The sequence below is a fragment of the Coregonus lavaretus genome (genome assembly GCF_964263955.1).
Source record: "Coregonus lavaretus genome assembly, chromosome: 25".
Taxonomy (NCBI): Eukaryota; Metazoa; Chordata; class Actinopteri; order Salmoniformes; family Salmonidae; genus Coregonus; species Coregonus lavaretus.
In genome coordinates this window covers 15,983,731-16,001,270 of record NC_140012.1, presented here as the reverse complement: position 1 = coordinate 16,001,270, position 17,540 = coordinate 15,983,731, and the positions used below count along the sequence as shown (strand labels likewise).

The 17,540-nt window shown below is 44.0% G+C and overlaps 1 protein-coding gene across 1 annotated transcript; it reads right to left on the bottom strand.

The window, feature by feature from the left end:
* Window positions 1-3,997: 3,997 nt before the first annotated feature.
* LOC311100695 (protein phosphatase 1 regulatory subunit 3C-B-like) lies at window positions 3,998-7,631 on the bottom strand. Its single transcript, XM_084141651.1, has 2 exons — window positions 7,456-7,631; window positions 3,998-6,555 (listed from the first exon to the last, which is right to left on the bottom strand). The coding sequence occupies exons 1-2, from the start codon at window positions 7,467-7,469 to the stop codon at window positions 5,607-5,609; spliced, it is 963 nt and encodes a 320-aa protein (XP_083997777.1). The 5' UTR covers window positions 7,470-7,631; the 3' UTR covers window positions 3,998-5,606.
* Between the last annotated feature and the right edge of the window lie 9,909 nt (window positions 7,632-17,540).

Below are 17,540 nucleotides of genomic sequence, written 5' to 3'. Positions count from 1 at the left end.
TTGGCGTTACAAGCGGCGTGCTCTACCAGCTGTATATTGCACACAGAGTCCATGCAACTTATATAAATAATAATAAATAAATAAAATGTAATTTAGCAGACGCTCTTATCCAGAGCGACTTACAGGAGCAATTAGGGTTAAGTGCCTTGCTCAAGGGCACATCGACAGATTTTTCACCTAGTCGGCTCGGGGATTAGAACCAGCGACCTTTCGGTTACTGGCACAACGCTCTTACCCACTAAGCTACCTGCCGCCCTATATTATGTGACATGTTAAGCACATTTTTACTCCTGAACTTATTTAGGCTTGCCATAACAAAGGGGTTGAATACTTATTGACTCAAGACATTTCAGCTTTTCATTTTTAATTAATAATAATAAAAAATAAAAATAAAATACATAATTCCACTTTGACATTATGGGGTATTGTGTGTAAGCCAGTGACAAAAAAATCTCAATTTAATCCATTTCAAATTCAGTCTGCAACACAACAAAATGTGGAAAAAGTCAAGGGGTGTGAATACTTTGAAGGCACTGTACTCCCATTCATTTTTTAAACGGTTACCGGGCTACCTTCAGCAAATCAATGTGTTTGTGAGAGTCTCATCTTTCCATAGAGGGGTCATATTAGTTTTGCAGGCCAAACCGTTCGGGATGTCTCCTGGTCTGACAAACACCGCTGTAGCTCTGCCACCTTCCACCGCAGATGCGGATGGCCGACATCGCCGGATGCGGTTGATTGAGATGCAGCCCATGCACAGATATCTCTAGCTTAAAAAGACCGATTTTTAAGGGGATTTTTTTTATTATGCGAATTCGATTTATGTGGATGCGCGGACATTGACTATAGGGGGGTTAATGCTTATGGCATGTCGATTTGAAATCAAGGCTCACTCTCATTGATGATTGGTCATTTTAAGCTTAAATACTCCTCTGTCTCCTGTATTCATTTTAAGCAATAATACAGCATTCTTGCTCAAGAGCTCTGTAGCTCTTTCTGCATGGTTAACATCATACTGTTTGTTTACATTCTATTTCCTCATGAGATTTCGACATTCCAGGGTCCCACTAGACCAGACAGATGTTATGTAGCCCTGTGAGAGTTGTAGAGGTTTGGTTTGTTCTGTACTTTCAGTACAGTTTTAGTTTATGAACATTGTAATAGGAAATAGGCTACACTTATAGTCAATACTTTGAAATAAAGAAGATTTGAAAGTACAAGGAAGAGACATTGCACAAAGTAATTTTCTTTGGTCTTGCTACTACTTTATATTAATGTGGACAACTCTGTCCAATGTGAGCATACAAATGGTGAGCATACATAATGTATCATGGTAAACTGCATAAAATAATATCCAACTGTGCAAGTGTATCTTCACCCTTTTGCTTTTGTATAACAATGTCTCTCTGTACAACTATGAGCAGTTACGTACTCTGCAGTCCAGGACTCTGTGTGAGTGACGGTTGACATTTTGATTATTCTACCACCATGCCAGGTAGCTGAGTCATGCGCCAAGAATAGGGTCAATTTGCAATGAAGGAACGGAGACTAGGAAGAAAGCTTGGAAAAAAGCTCATATTTAAAACATTGAAAAGTACTTTTTAAGTGAATCACATCATTATTTGTGTGCTGTGCTCTATGAATCACTAGTGATGTCACCTCTTGCCCCCTATGATGTCATTACATTCTACGTGAGGGCTTGACAGGACAAAATATAAGAGGAGGATGTTAACATGATCTGGTCACAGCATGTGACTTTAGGACGAAGTATGTGTTACACATTGAGTTTTCACCTCTTCCGATGATGTACAGTACAGGGACACCTTGGGAGATGTTGGGGCCCACTAACCTGCCCAATGTCACCCATATCACTAGTAACAAAGTTGGTCCATTAAGTAATAGACATTACAATCTCACACACACAGATACACTTGATGATTGATCAGGAGTTACTAGAATTCACTATAGATGCCATGTTTTATCTCTATGGGGTTTAGTAGGACTTCTTTAGATGTTGTTTCCCCCAAGTGCATTCTGACTGACACATAAAAGAGTCAGTCACTCTCATTATTTTGTGCCCTATAGGTATATTCAAGCTTCAGATGTACTTCTAAACAAGCCACTTATGTCCCTAGTTTCTCTAGATAGAAGACAAACGAGAGTAGTCCCTCAGGGCCGGATGTTGTCTGGGTTTACCATTGACCAACGAACCAAAGACCAAAACGACTGCATCAATGTATTTTCAACCTATTTTTGTAAATCAGAACTCTGTATCAAATGAAGAGACAAGTGTCAACTCTACAAACGTTCTGCAGTAGACAATTTGATAATGAAGAAATAATGGACAGAATTTGAATCATGTATTTGTCTGCCAATATGTCATGTCTCATTAGACAATCACAGCTACAATGCTTTCACATCAGAGTAGCATGTATCAAAACCACATGAAGTAATTCCAAAGTAAATCCAAATACTAAGAAGAGAGAGCGTGGGAGAGGGCAAGTGTTTTATATGTTTCTTTCCAAGGTGGTGAAATGGCTGTGATGCATCTTCTGACACATTGTAGTGTGACGTGTGCTAAGTGGCCAAGTGAAACCACAGAAAACCCTTGTAAGGACATGCTATATTTACACAAGACTGACATTTGACTAATCACCATAGTTCCATGGACTTGAGACGAAGTTCAAGTTCATAGAGATGGATTATTTCATTTGATCTCTCTGACCTCTACCAGAAATAGTATGCAATAATGTCAGTTGACAAAGACTCCAGTCATTGGTTTGTCAAAACATTTTGACATGTCCAAAGAATAAGCACATACATACACTGTAAAAACAAAACAAATTGTACTCTATTGATACAATTTATTTGAACTAGCTGAAAATAGTATTATTAGGTTTGTGATATTTGTACAACTGTTCACGTGCTGATCGATTCATGCATGTGATGAGTGTATTGACGCTCAATCTCTGACCATCTGTCCCTGTATCAGACAGGCAGACAGAAGCAGAACAAGACGAGACCAAAAACAAGTGATAAGCCTCAACCAGGGGACAGACCACTGAATGCTATCAAGACAATGCTTCTTAGTTACTTAAATCGGATCAATCTCCTTGCTTTAATCAATCTAAACCTGATAGTCAGTGACTCGCTCAATTCAACTCTGACGTTCAAACAGTAAACACAGAAGTCTCCTCACTCAACCTATCTGGGAGAACTCTTCTTTCCTTTCATCTCTGTGACTCAACAGAATTCTCTCTCTTCTACACTCTGATTGATGCAAATTCAAACATGCCAAGTTATTCCGGGTCAGTGAATCCTGAAGAAAACTTAATTTCTAAACAGCTTTTGCAGCAAATGGCTGCACATGCTGGTTAGCAGGCAGTGCTATCATTATGCTCACACAGTCTGTGTTATCTTCTGCTCTTCTCTCTGTCTCTAATAATAGCACCGACCTGTCCGGTCTACGCTCATACATCTGGCAGCTCATAAATCTTGGCTAATGAGACATGCTCTCTGTCTGTCCAGTGCTCTACAGCAGTCTGTTAACCTTGCCTGCATGGCTATTTGTTTCTTCAGCATTCTTAAGTGAGGCTCTCTGCTCTTTCTGAGAGACGCGCGTCACATGCGACACTGGAAACATACCATTGAGCAATGGACCAGACCCTGACCTACTGCTCTCCTCGATTTATGATGCATGCATTTATGGACAGTCCCCAGGTTTAGGTTATCCATAGGGCACTATGGCTGTTTGTGTCTGCTCTCAATTGCTTGATTGTTTGAATGGGTCACCCCTGTATAAGTATGCTTTGTAGTAAGAGTCACACCACTTTTATAATTTGTGCACCCTGTTTAGTCACAAAATGTCATTAAGAATGTTGTACTTGAGTTTTAGACAATGGTATTGCACATACGGTGATCCCAGCTGGATAATACTGCTTAGATAACATAACAATTTCCTACATAAAATCCAGATTGAAAAGTCAGGAGTCTTTCACACTATAAACATTAGATTTTTATTTCTGAAAGGAACACAGAAAACAGTCAACCATTTGTCACACACAGAGACCTTTCCTTGCAGTAGAAAAAGATGCTGGCGGTTAGACACCATGGCTTGTGTCATAGCCCTTTACATTCTGCCTTATTTACACTTCAAAAACCAAGTAGCTAACAATGTTCACCACTGTCTGGTAAACTCTGAATCCTCAGTCCCAAGCATAACACTGACCTCTTTTCCATTCATTTCCCTTTTAAAACACTTTCCTTACTTACTCATACATTCCTTAAATAACATCCACATTCCCCTCACTCTCTTCACCCTATTTCCCATATGAGACAATTCACATAGCATGGGTCCATGAAACACATTGAAGATAGAACAGCACATACGTACAGTAGCAGCAGACATTTAGAAGAGAAGGTTAGGAAGAGCACATTGAATGTGTTTGCCTGTGATGGATTTTCACAAATCAATGGACGTAGGAAAACTTTTAAGTGAAAAAAAGGAAGGTGCTCTATTTAGGCCTACACCTAATTGATCATATGCTGGGGTATCGTCATGCATATTTACCTGTATTGCTTTTTGTTTTTTCACCTGAATGTCTTCAATCAAATGGTACCATGGCATTTGAGACAACTTCAATATGAAGTACTTTATGTTGAACCAAATGATTCCACTTTCAACTTCTTATTCTTTCACATTCTCACATTTAAAAGGCATACCATATTTTGGTCAGTGCAAAGTCGTCTGCTCTGGCAACAATGTCTGGCAACATTCGGGTGACTTACTTAGATTATACTGACATTCTGGTTGCTTACCGTACATCTCACACCAGGGCATAGTTCCAGCTATTATAGGGCAAGTAAAGCTAATTATGTTGATATAAACTCAGCAAAACAGCTCTCCATGTACAAAATGCTAAACCTCCTTTGAAAATATTAATTAAAGTGCAGGCTCTCAATGTTTTTGAAAAAGCTGTGTATCCAGGTGGTGAAGTAATGCCATTGTATTACAAACTGTTTAACGGACAATCAAAGTAACAATTACAAAAAAAGGCATCTATGTTACGACAAATCATAATTTAACACATCTCAAGTCTATAACATGCTTTAGTTCACTGTAAAAATTGAGTACACTATTATATCTGCCCTTTGCAATTTGTCATTCATTCTAGGCAATTTCAATCATAATATTTGTGTGGCTATGATTACATTTTACCACAATGCTTTATGTTGTGTACTGGTCACAGTGATTAGAGGGTTAACTGGAGGACAACAGGTGGTTACAGGCTCAAATGGTTGTTTATAGATTTCTGTATCTTCACATATACCCCCAAACATGAAGAGACAGCACATTCTGAACCTTTCCATTGTAGTGACAAAACAAATATGTCCATTCTAGGGCCCCACAATGACCTCAACTGTTGATGAGTGAGTTGCAGATCTTGAACATCTTAAGGGTTCAGATTGTGGTTATATCTTAATTGTTGAAGGGGGTCAGCCAGCACTCTCATATGAACACACTGTTCAATTTTCTGTTGTCACTAAAATGGAGTTGATGTTGTAAGAGCATCTTGTGGATTTATCATAAAAGCCCTGTTGTTGCTTCACCAGTATGGGGCCGTGGTCTCTATGCGTCCCCGGCTCTGCCATTCAGGGAAGAATCCACTGGACGTCCTTGGGCTCCCGAACTGGTCAAACTCCATCTCCGGCATCTTGCCATCTCTCTTGAACTCAACTGGTATGGTGGTCTGTATGATGGGATTGCTGGTCTGGTCAGCATCTGTGTCGTTGTGGAGCAACTTGTAGTTCTTGTCATCGTTGTTGTCCCAGTACGTCTGATCCTGGGTAGTGAAGCATATGCAGAACTCTATACGCTCCTGTGAGGGCACAGAACTTGGCAGGTCGACGGTGAAAGCGAAGGTGTCAGTGTCCAAACAACCATACACATTGTTCAGGTACGTACATGCAACGTCCGTGTGGGTTTTCCATGAGTCAAACGTTATCCGTATTGAGACCGATTTCTCAACGCTTAAATTCCTAACTTTCACAGTGCCAGTGAGTGACTGTTCCTGGAGTGTGCAGTTCTCCAGACACACTTGGTTCTTATTAAGCCGGTTCCTGAAGTCAAGGTAATCTCCAGCAGGCTGAGGGAAGTCCAGAGTAAAACTTTTCTCCATGTTGACCTTTAGGCCGGTGGTGGCATTAGCCAGGTCCGACAGGTCAAATTGCAGGTCAGACATTGGGTCCTCCTCAAACTCCTTGAACACGTGGATGGCCGTTAGGGACATGCCTTTTGAATCAGCGAAGACCACCCGCTTCATCCCCTTGGTCTTGGGACTCTTCCATCCCAGGCTGGAGGCCTCTACCTCCTGCTTGGAGCTGATACATGGCCTCAGTGGTTTGTAGTGGTTGACCAGGTTTCGCGATCGGTAGTCCTCGTACGTGCTGAAGAAGCTGCGGAGGGGTGGAGTGCTTGCTAGGCAGATCCTCATGGCTACATCTACTGGCATGATAGGACCTGGCATCGGCCTGGGGTTCAACATGTGTAGGACCCTGTTGAAAAAGAAGAAAGCACCAGAGGACAGCAAGGTTATAGGTGAAACTGAAAATAGTACGCCCAAGTAGGATGTGGTCAAAGAAAGTAATATAACTCATGTTAGAAGTCTGTACACAGGCTATGCTGTGTAAAAGGTAACAATATTTTAGGCCTACTCAAACCACACTTTCATAGTAATATTGTATGCAGAAATGCTTTCATTCTTTTTGAAAGAGACCTGTCATCTCAGCCAGGTCGCAGTTGTAAATGAGAACTTGTTCTCAACTGGCTTACCTGGTTAAATAAAGGTGAAATAAAAAATAAAAAAATCTAAATTAATCCAACACAGATGTGTGAAATATTCAATTAATTTGTTCCTGGAACAGTTTGAAAATCTACACTGATAATAATACTCAAAATAGTTTATAGCAGGCTATAATAATCGTATGTAGGGAGCTACAGTATATTGCATACTTTTACAATTCAAACAGGCCTACTTGTTTTCAATAAAATAATAAGTAATAGCCTACAAAAGTCCAGAAGATAAACAGCTATCCAACTTTCAAGTCCTTGCTCACACGATAATGGCTGTACCACATAACTTAAAACCTGTAGTCTTTCATATAGATGATGGGGGCAGTAGGCTTGGGTATAAATAGGTGACCTTTTATTTAGCTTTATGCAACAATAATGGCCAGTCAATGAAAATGTAATAAAAAGTATCCAAGGCAAAAGAAAACTGGTCAGTGAGTGGATTTATGATATTTCAGCCACAGATGTAATCTCACCTGGCATTGAAAAACTTTTATATTTAAGAAACGTTTAGTTTTTATTCATTGCGCAGTTCAAAATTCATGCCCCATCCAATGACAGTAGTTCGATCGAAGCACTTCATATTTGAAGCACTGTGAGCTTACCTTGTGCAATTCATTGGAAAGCGTTGAAACAGCCAAAAACTTGAAATGTTGCTGATGAATAAACGGACTAACTTTATAAAAACAGAATTGTGTTATTTTTTATTTTGCATTCCAATGAAGGTTGAGGATCCTGAATGCGTGGCACGCCCACTTCACCTCTGCAGTCCAGCTGTACTGACAATGGCTTATGCGCTCTCCAGTCTCCATCCGTACATCGGGACGATTCGCATACTGCTTCAAATGAACCCCGGATGATAGCCAATGGAAAAGCCGAACGCCGGAGCGCTCGAGCAATCAGCGACCAGCTCAGCGTTGTGCGTCTACAGTCCTACCCGAGGTGCTGAAATGTCTAGTCGGTTCGGGTTACGTTGCTGGATGGGGAGTGGAGAAGAAGATTTCAATTTTGAGTCATAATAGACCTCTACTGGTTGTTTTTATGTTTAGCAACTAAATACGTGCATGTCAATAACACATAGTTTGTAATCAATACATTATAGACATCTATAATACCATATCTCATATTTTGAAAATAGACCTGAGGCATTTTATACCGTTCCATTAGCCGATTTGTGAAATTCCAGGTCTAATTGACTCTTGTTGTATGGGAAATTAGGGAATCATAATCGAAATATAACTATGCCAAAGTGGGAGCCTGGGCTGGGAGACATTTCTTTGAGATCTCAGGCAGCTGTAGGCTTTGAAATACCTCCACCCTGACACAGCAAATCTATTTTAACTTGTCTGAGCAGAGTATCAGTTCATCATAGGGATTGTATGATCATCTGCTAGATGCCATTTCAAGCTAGCAAGGACAACTGCTGTACAGAAGCGTCCTGGGGAAACTGTTTATATATCTCTGTGTGTCATGCTGGCTTTAGAGCAGTGCAGATTACTGTAGCTCTTTTTAGCTCGTAAAGGGCTGGAGGAGTGTTCTCACCACTATCATGAATGTGGTAGACAGAAGAGAGGCCGTGGAGAGGGCAGTGTGAAAGAGGGTGTCAAGTGAAATGTCCAGCATCAGAAGCCTTATTACACAGACGTGACTGAGATTCTGCTCTTGTCTCTATGGGAAGATAAGGTGCTATACATGACTCTTAAATCATTGCAGTGGGAAAATTTAAAGAATTTCCATTCCATAACTGACTGGTCAGATGGTAGGCCTATCTGAATGATTTACTCTACAGTGTTTAATCTGGCAGTCTGCCTAACAACCCACCAGAGAAGAAAAATATGTTTCAGACTACAGGGCCTCCTGTAGCTCAGTTGGTAGAGCATGGTGCTTGCAACGCCATGGTTGTGGGTTCGATTCCCACGGGGGGCCAGTATGAAAAATGTATGCACTCACTAAAACTGTGAGTCGCTCTGGATAAGAGTGTCTGCTAAATGACTAAAGTGTAAATGTACTTAGAGACACCCAGTGGAAAATGACAGAAATTATTCTTAGGGAGTAGGGACATATTTTTTTTAATGCATCCTCGTCGTCCCTTTAAAAATATAATGATATAATCCATACTGTATAGAGCCAACAAACTAGGTGATTATTCCTTTGTAGACATGTATCACAACTTTTGATAAGTATAGTGTACTGAGCTATTTGTGGGTATCTTTTAAAATGTATCTTATTTGGTTCATATACAGTATCAACCAATATGCTGCTGATTCATACGACCATATGAAATGACATCATAGAACATGGAGTCCTTCCCACATTCAGATCTTCCCACATTTAAGTACTCTCCCAACAGCCTATAGGGGGTGCTGAAAAAGTATACTCCGCAGTCAGTGATATGAATGGAGGGCCAGAGACAGGGGCCCGGCAGCTACATTTACATTTACATTTTAGTCATTTAGCAGACTCTCTTATCCAGAGCGACTTACAGCTACTGAGAGAAGTATTTTTAGCACACCAAGTTCAGATGCTTTTGCCATGTCCTCACCAGTCTGCAGTTGCATAGGTCATTGGCCATAGAAGTAACTTCATATCATCCATTTCATTAGATTTTTTGTGTTGAAAATGGAACCCTTCAACCGAAGAACTATATATTTCTGTTTTGGAAAATGTTGGTGATATGGTATATTTCTAGTTGTATAGTCAATATGAATAATCCAGAGTCTTGATATTACCATAAATAGACAACATGTACTATACATTTGCATCTCAGTGAATTTAGAATAAGATACAAAATCAATTATCAGAAAATGAAAAACACATACAGTATATGGTTCTTTGGTTGAACGGTTCAATTATCCTCCTTAAATATTTATCATAGAAAACACATGATTCATTTCATGTGCAGGTTTTGGGATGGCACAACTGGCTATCTGATCTGTGATAAATCGGACTCTGCTCAGTTGTCCAGACCACTTGAAATGGTGCCAATGTCAACGATACACCAGCATTTACACAGACAATTCAAGGTCAAGCTCACTTTTAAAAACAGACTTGGGAAAACTGGTGGTAAGCCATTGGACAGATACAAGAGGTGAGATCTATGGCAAGAGCAGGCTCAGCCTACCATGAAACTAGCGTAGACGTATATTACATTAATCAGACAGTATGGGATAATAACTTGATAATAATATTGAATCAAATTATTTCCCATATTTCTTCCTGCCTGAAATATAAACAATTTTGGACAATTTTTTGTAGGGTTGTATAGATTGTAAGAATGTAAGAATGTAAGAGACATATATATATAGGCCTGCTGCTGCAAAAATGTGATCACAAGCACCATCTAGTGACAAATTAAGACGAGAAGACTACAGTGGAGAGACAATTGTATTATCATATTCTTCTTCATAATAATGAAATTATGTTTTTTAAGTCAGTGTGACCAATATTTCATACACAAATCGATTTCCAGTCAGTGCATAATGCTTCATAAGTGGATGTATTACAAAAAGGAGTCACAAATCACGACTGCCGACCAGAGGCGATGCTCAGCACAGCAGCACGACTGGATTTTCAGCATCTCATCACGTGATGTGTGAAAATACCTCGTTTTTTTAATGACCGTTCTCCTGGCAGCAGGATATTATGCTGGCAGCACGATCGCTGATTTTCTTCTTCTCAAAATAAGAGTTTGGAAACATCGATTATTTTTAAACTCTCATGCTGTACAATTGTTTTTCACAGCATTGAACCACCCTTTTAAAAAGGATGATTTGACGTACTTTTTAATATTGTATTATTTATACCAGCATTTCTTTAGAAAGTTTACCCCAATACTGGTATGTTGAAATATAGTGTAGTGTAAAGAAATCCACTTTAAATAAAATACAAATATATGTAATTGACATTACTCAGTAAATTGGTCTATTGTGCTGGGCCACGGGATTAATACAGAGTGCTGGTGACTCCTTACTCCACCTACTCCATGCACTGCAATGCAATTCCCTGCATATGAATTACATATTGGCTTATATAGAAAAAACTATTATTTGTGCTGATGTAAAATTGGGGTTGGGATTACTCAGTAGGGTCTGTAGAATCTATATATGGTGTTATTTCTTGGGGGACTGAGTTCTACATACCCAGCAACACTTTTTAGTTCACCCATTCCATTGGTCCCAATGCAGTAGACTGTAGGCCTATACAGTGCCTTCGGAAAGTATTCAGACCCCTTGACTTTTTCCACATTTTATTACGTTACAGCCTTATTCTAAAATTGATTAAATAAATAAAAAACACCTCAGCAATCTACACACAATACCCCATAATAACAAAGCGAAAACAGGTTAATTTTCTTGCAAATGTATTAAAAATAAAAAACAGAAATACCTTATTTACATAAGTATTCATTCCCTTTGCTATGAGACTCGAAATTGAGCTCAGGTGCATCCTGTTTCCATTGATCATCCTTGAGATGTTTCTGCAACTTAATTGGAGTCCACCTGTGGTAAATTAAATTGATTGGACATGATTTGGAAAGGCACACACACCTGTCTATATAAGGTCCCACAGTTGACAGTGCATGTCAGAGCAAAAACCAAGCCATGAGGTCAAAGGAATTGTCCGTAGAGCTCCAAGACAGGATTGTGTCGAGGCACAGATCTGGGGAAGGGTACCAAAACATTTCTGCAACATTGAAGGTCCCCAAGAACACAGTTTTGGAACCACCAAGGCTCTTCCTAGAGCTGGCCGACCGACCAAACTGGGCAATCAGGGTAGAAGGGCCTTGGTTAGGGAGATGACCAAGAACCCGATTGTCGCGCCCTGATTTATGGGACTCTTGTATGTTGAGTCAGGGTGTGGAGTTCTATGTTATTATTTCTAGTCCGGTACGGCCTGTGCCTGCTCTCCGCACCAAGCCAGTGGTGCGTGTCGCCAGTCCGGCCCGGCCCGTTCCTGCTCCTCGCACCAGACCAGTGGTGCGTGTTCACAGTCCGGCCCGGCCCGTTCCTGTTCCTTGCACCAGGCCAGTGGTGCGTGTTCCCAGTCCGGTACGGCCCGTGCCTGCTCCCCGCACCAAGCCAGTGGTACGTGTCGCCAGTCCGGCCCGGCCCGTTCCTGCTCCTCGCACAAGACTAGTGGTGCGTGTTCCCAGTCCGGTACGGCCCGTGCCTGCTCCCCGCACCAAGCCAGTGGTGCGTGTCGCCAGTCCGGCCCGGCCCGTTCCTGTTCCTCGCACCAAGCCAGTGGTGCGTGTTTCCAGTCCGGCCCGGCCCGTTCCTGTTCCTCGCACCAAGCCAGTGGTGCGTGTCGCCAGTCCGGCCCGGCCCGTTCCTGCTCCTCGCACCAGACTAGTGGTGCGTGTTCCCAGTCCGGCCCGGCCCGTTCCTGTTCCTCGCACAAGACTAGTGGTGCGTGTTCCCAGTCCGGCCCGGCCCGTTCCTGTTCCTCGCACCAGACCAGTGGTGCGTGTTCCCAGTCCGGTCCGGCCCGTGCCTGCTCCTCGCACCAGACCAGTGGTGCGTGTGTCCAGTCCGGCACGGCCCGTGCCGTCAGCTGCTCCACTCCGGAGCCAGAGCAGTCCGCTCCAACGGTGCCTGATCCAGCTCCGGTCAGCAGCTCCACTCCGGAGCCAGAGCAGTCCCCTCCACCGGTGCACAGTCCAGCTCCGGTCAGCAGCTCCACTCCGGAGCCAGAGTAGTCCGCTCCACCGGTGCCCAGCCCAGCTCCGGTCAGCGGCTCCAGTCCAGACCCAGACGTCAGCACCTCTCCAGGTTCGGGGTCTCCCACACCAGGGTCCAGACAGGGCTTGGTGCGTGTTCCCAGTCCGGCCCAGCCCGTTTCTGCTCCTCGCACCAGACCAGTGGTGCGTGTTCCCAGTCCGGTCCGGCCCGTGCCTACTCCCCGCACCAAGCCAGTGGTGCGTGTCGCCAGTCCGGCCCGGCCCATTCCTGTTCCTCGCACCAAGCCAGTGGTGCATGTTCCCAGTCCGGTACGGCCCGTGCCTGCTCCCCGCACCAAGCCAGTGGTGCGTGTCGCCAGTCCGGCCCGGCCCGTTCCTGTTCCTTGCACCAAGCCAGTGGTGCGTGTTTCCAGTCCAGCCCGGCCCGTTCCTGTTCCTCACACCAAGCCAGTGGTGCGTGTCGCCAGTCCGGCCCGGCCCGTTCCTGCTCCTCGCACCAGACTAGTGGTGCGTGTTCCCAGTCCGGCCCGGCCCATTCCTGTTCCTCGCACCAGACCAGTGGTGCGTGTTCCCAGTCCGGTCAGGCCCGTGCCTGCTCCCCGCACCAAGCCAGTGGTGCGTGTCGCCAGTCTGGCCCGGCCCGTTCCTGTTCCTCGCACCAGGCCAGTGGTGCGTGTCGCCAGTCCGGCCCGGCCCGTGCCTGCTCCCCGCACCAAGCCAGTGGTGCGTGTTTCCAGTCCGGCCCAGCCCGTTCCTGTTCCTCGCACCAGGCCAGTGGTGCGTGTCGCCAGTCCGGCCCGGCCCGTTCCTGCTCCTCGCACCAGACCAGTGGTGTGTGTTCCCAGTCCGGTCCGTGCCAGCTCCCCGCACCAAGCCAGTGGTGCGTGTCGCCAGTCCGGTCCGGCCCGTGCCTGCTCCTCGCACCAGACCAGTGGTGCGTGTGTCCAGTCCGGCACAGCCCGTGCCCGTCAGCTGCTCCACTCCGGAGCCAGAGTAGGCCGCTCCACCGGTGTCTGATCCAGCTCCGGTCAGCTGCTCCACTCCGGAGCCAGAGCAGTCCGCTCCACCGGGGTCAACTCCAGCTCCGGTCAGCAGCTCCACTCCGGAGCCAGAGCAGTCCCCTCCACCGGTGCACAGTCCAGCTCCGGTCAGCAGCTCCACTCCGGAGCCAGAGCAGTCCGCTCCACCAGTGCCTAGTCCAGACCAGGGGCGCAACGGGGAGGCTGAGAGAATGTGGTCGTCACGCCCGGAGCCGGATCCGCCTCCGAGGCGGAATGCCCTCCCGGACCCTACCCTGTTATGTCAGGTTTGTGCGGTCGGAGTCCGCACCTTTGGGGGGGGGGGGTACTGTCACGCCCTGACTTATGGGACTCTTGTATGTTGAGTCAGGGTGTGGAGTTCCATGTTATTATTTATATGTTCACATTCTAGTTATTGTGGTTCTATGTTTGGCCGGGTGTGATTCCCAATCAGAGGCAGCTGTCACTCGTTGTCTCTGATTGGGGATCATACTTAAGTAGCCTGTTTGCAATCCTTAGTTGTGGGATCTTGTTCCGTGTAGAGGCTTGTATTGTGTTTAGCCTGAGGACTTCACGTTATGTTGTTTTGTTGTTTTGTTCGTGTGTTTATTTAATAATAAACATGTATGCATTTCACGCTGCGCCTTGGTCTGACCCGTCCTTCAACGAACGTGACACCGATGGTCACTCTAACAGAGCTCTAGAGTTCCTCTGTGGAGATGGGAGAACCTTCCAGAAGGACAACCATCTCTGCAGCACTCCACAAATCAGGTCTTTACGGTAGAGTGACCAGACGGAAGCCACTCCTCAGTAAAAGGCACATGACAGCCCGCTTGGAGTTTGCCAAAAGGCACCTAACGACTCTCAGACCATGAGAAACAAGATTCTCTGGTCTGATGAAACCAAGATTGAACTATTTGGCCTGAATGCCAAGAGTCACATCTGGAGGAAACCTGGCACCATCCCTACGGTTAAGCATGGTGGTGGCTGCATCATTGCTGTGGGGATGTTTTTCAGCGGCAGGGACTGGGAGACGGCGAGTACAGAGAGATCCTTGATGAAAACCTACTCCAGAGCGCTCAGGACCTCAGACTGGGGTGAAGGTTCACCTTTCAACAGGACAATGCCCCTAAGCACACAGCCAAGAGAATGCAGGAGTGGCTTCGGGACAAGTCTGTGAACGTCCTTGAGTGGCCCAGCCAGAGCCCAGACTTGAACCCGATCGAACATCTCTGGAGAGACCTGAAAATCGCTGTGCAGCAACGCTCCCCATCCAAACTGACAGAGCTTGAGAGGATCTGCAGAGAAGAATAGGAGAAACTTCCCAAATACAGGTGTGCCAAGCTTGTAGCGTCATACCCAAGAAGACTCAAGGCTGTAATCACTGCCAAAGGTGCTTCAACAAAGTATTGAGTAAAGGGTCTGAATACTTATGTAAATGTGATATTTCAGGTTTTTTAAAAATATATTTGCAACAATTTCTAAAAACCAGTTTTTGCTTTGTCATTATGGAGTATTGTGTGTAGATTGATGAGGGAAAAAAACAATTTAATCAATTTTTGAATAAGGCTGTGGAAAAAGTCAATGGGTCTGAATACTTTCCGAATGCACTGTAAATTACATATTGTTTTATAGAATAAAAAAAAAAAACTATGTGCCAAATTAAAAGTGGGGTTGGGAGTACTCAGTAGGGTCTGTAGAATCTATATATGGTGTCATTTTATGGGTCACTGAATAATACAGTGTTGCTGGCCTTTTACTCCGCCCATTACATTGGCCACAATAATCACTGCATATTGGCTAATATAGAAAAAACTGTTCTACGTATTATTTAGTGCCCCATGAAATGACACCATATATAGATTCTACAGACCTTACTGAGTACTCCCAACCTCACTTTTACATCGGCACAAATACGTATTTTATCTATAAGCCAATACGCAATGCATTCAGAAAGTATTCAGACCCTTTCACTTTTTCCACTTTGTTACGTTACAGCCTTATTCTAAAATTGATTCAATACACACAATACCCCATAATGACAAAGCAAAAACTGGTTTTTAGACATAAAAAAAAAAAAAAAAAAGGAAATCTCAAATTTACATAAATATTCAGACCCTTTACTCAGTACTTTGTTGAAGCACCTTTGGCAGCGATTACAGCCTTGAGTCTTCTTGAGTATGACGCTACAAGCTTGGCACACCTGTATTTGGGAAGTTGTAGTGGAAATGTGAAAAAAAAAAAAAAAAAAAAAAAATGTTTGTGTCCTCTGTGTCTCTGCAAATGCATGACTGACCAAAGACGACGAGGACCCGCCCAGACCAGACACTCACTGTGGGCTGTCCGGGAGAAAACACATCATCTATTTAACCTAGACGGACTGACAACTGAACTTTAGTAAGCCAATTTAAATGAATTTTGAACAACAATAACTGTTTTGAGAAGCTTAGAAAAGTATCCAGAGTCCCAAGAGGGGACTAGGCAGGGGTAAAGAGACCCTGTCGGCAACATTGTCTGTAGGTATTCAGGGAATACTTACGTAGTTCTGGGAACTCCATTTTAAGGGATTTAAGAATATCAAGTAGTTCTGGGAACTACATGGAATTTATGGGAACTTTTGGATTTAGAGAATATTAAGTGAAATAATTTTTGTATGATTTACTAATTTGCTGAAAAAGGGAAATTAGTTCCCAGAATGATTGAAGTATGAGTGTGATAATTGTTAGAAGAAAGTAAATGAATAAGGTATCATTAAAAGTAATAATGGGGAATGGGAACAGTAAAAGTAGATATGAAGACCCAGATTGGGCACCAAAGGGAACCAAAAAAGTTTTGTAAGGGGGTACTGTGCCAGACAGAAGATTGGACAGCATGGACTGATGGTGGTTTCCCTGAGGATGGCACCCTGAGCTCTGACAAATTGGAGGAAATAAGAAAGCAGCTGGAAAAGAAAGAGAAAAGTAATACAAATATTAAAGTGAACTAGGATGATTTTAGAAAGTGGGAGAGAGAAGCAGATTCTCTGAAAGATAAAACAGTAAAAGGACTGATGGTCAAGCAAGTGCAAGAGAAAGACGAAGACAAACAAAAGGAAGACGAGAGAAGTAGAAGAAGGCTGAGAGAAGAGTTCGACCGACTGTATCCAATCTTGGCAACAGTACTGCCACCGCCACCACCGGTTCCTCTGGGAGGACCTCTTGGTGGGGTGACCAACAGCCAGGCCAAAACCAACCCCTGGCTGCCGGACCAGTGAACCCCGGGTACGGGCCAGTTCCACAACCATGGAACTTGCCCGCACCGCAGCCACCCCCAGCCTATTATGGGCAGGAGGCGGGAGCCGAAGTAGAAGAGGTGAAATCCAAAAGAGATGAAAAACCCAAGGCCAAAACCAAACACTGACTACAACCTTAGACCTAAGACGAAGGGACAAAGCCAACAGCCCTCCAGAATCCAGCTCTGATGGTGATGATAAAAACTGCAAAGGAGACGAGCGGCCCCCCCTCAAGAAGCTCTTCCCCCTGATATCATATCCAAACCCTCAGGGGGGAGCTGCTATGACTGTGGATCGACTCTGGGACGTGGATGAAGTGAAAGCCATTGGAAAGGATGTGACTGACCCCGCGAAAGATGCTGTGAAGTTTGAAGAAGAGGTGAGAGCAATCATTGCCATGTATAACCCCACCACCCGTGAAATTTAGGAAATACTCTGTCTGTGTTTGAAGTTTAAGTGGAACCAGTCTAATGGAGGTTGGAACAGTGATGCAAGCAGAGATAACCGTGCTGACCAACTCACTGCCGTGTTTGATATTGTGAAGATAACATACCCAAAGCACACAGACTGGCAGAAAATACATTCCACAATGTTTTTTAAATTTTAAATGTAACCTTTATTTAACCAGAAAAAGCCCATTGAGACCCAGAGTCTCTTTTTCAAGGGAGACCTGGCCAAGAAGGCAGCAACAATCGATACATTACAGAATTAAAACATACA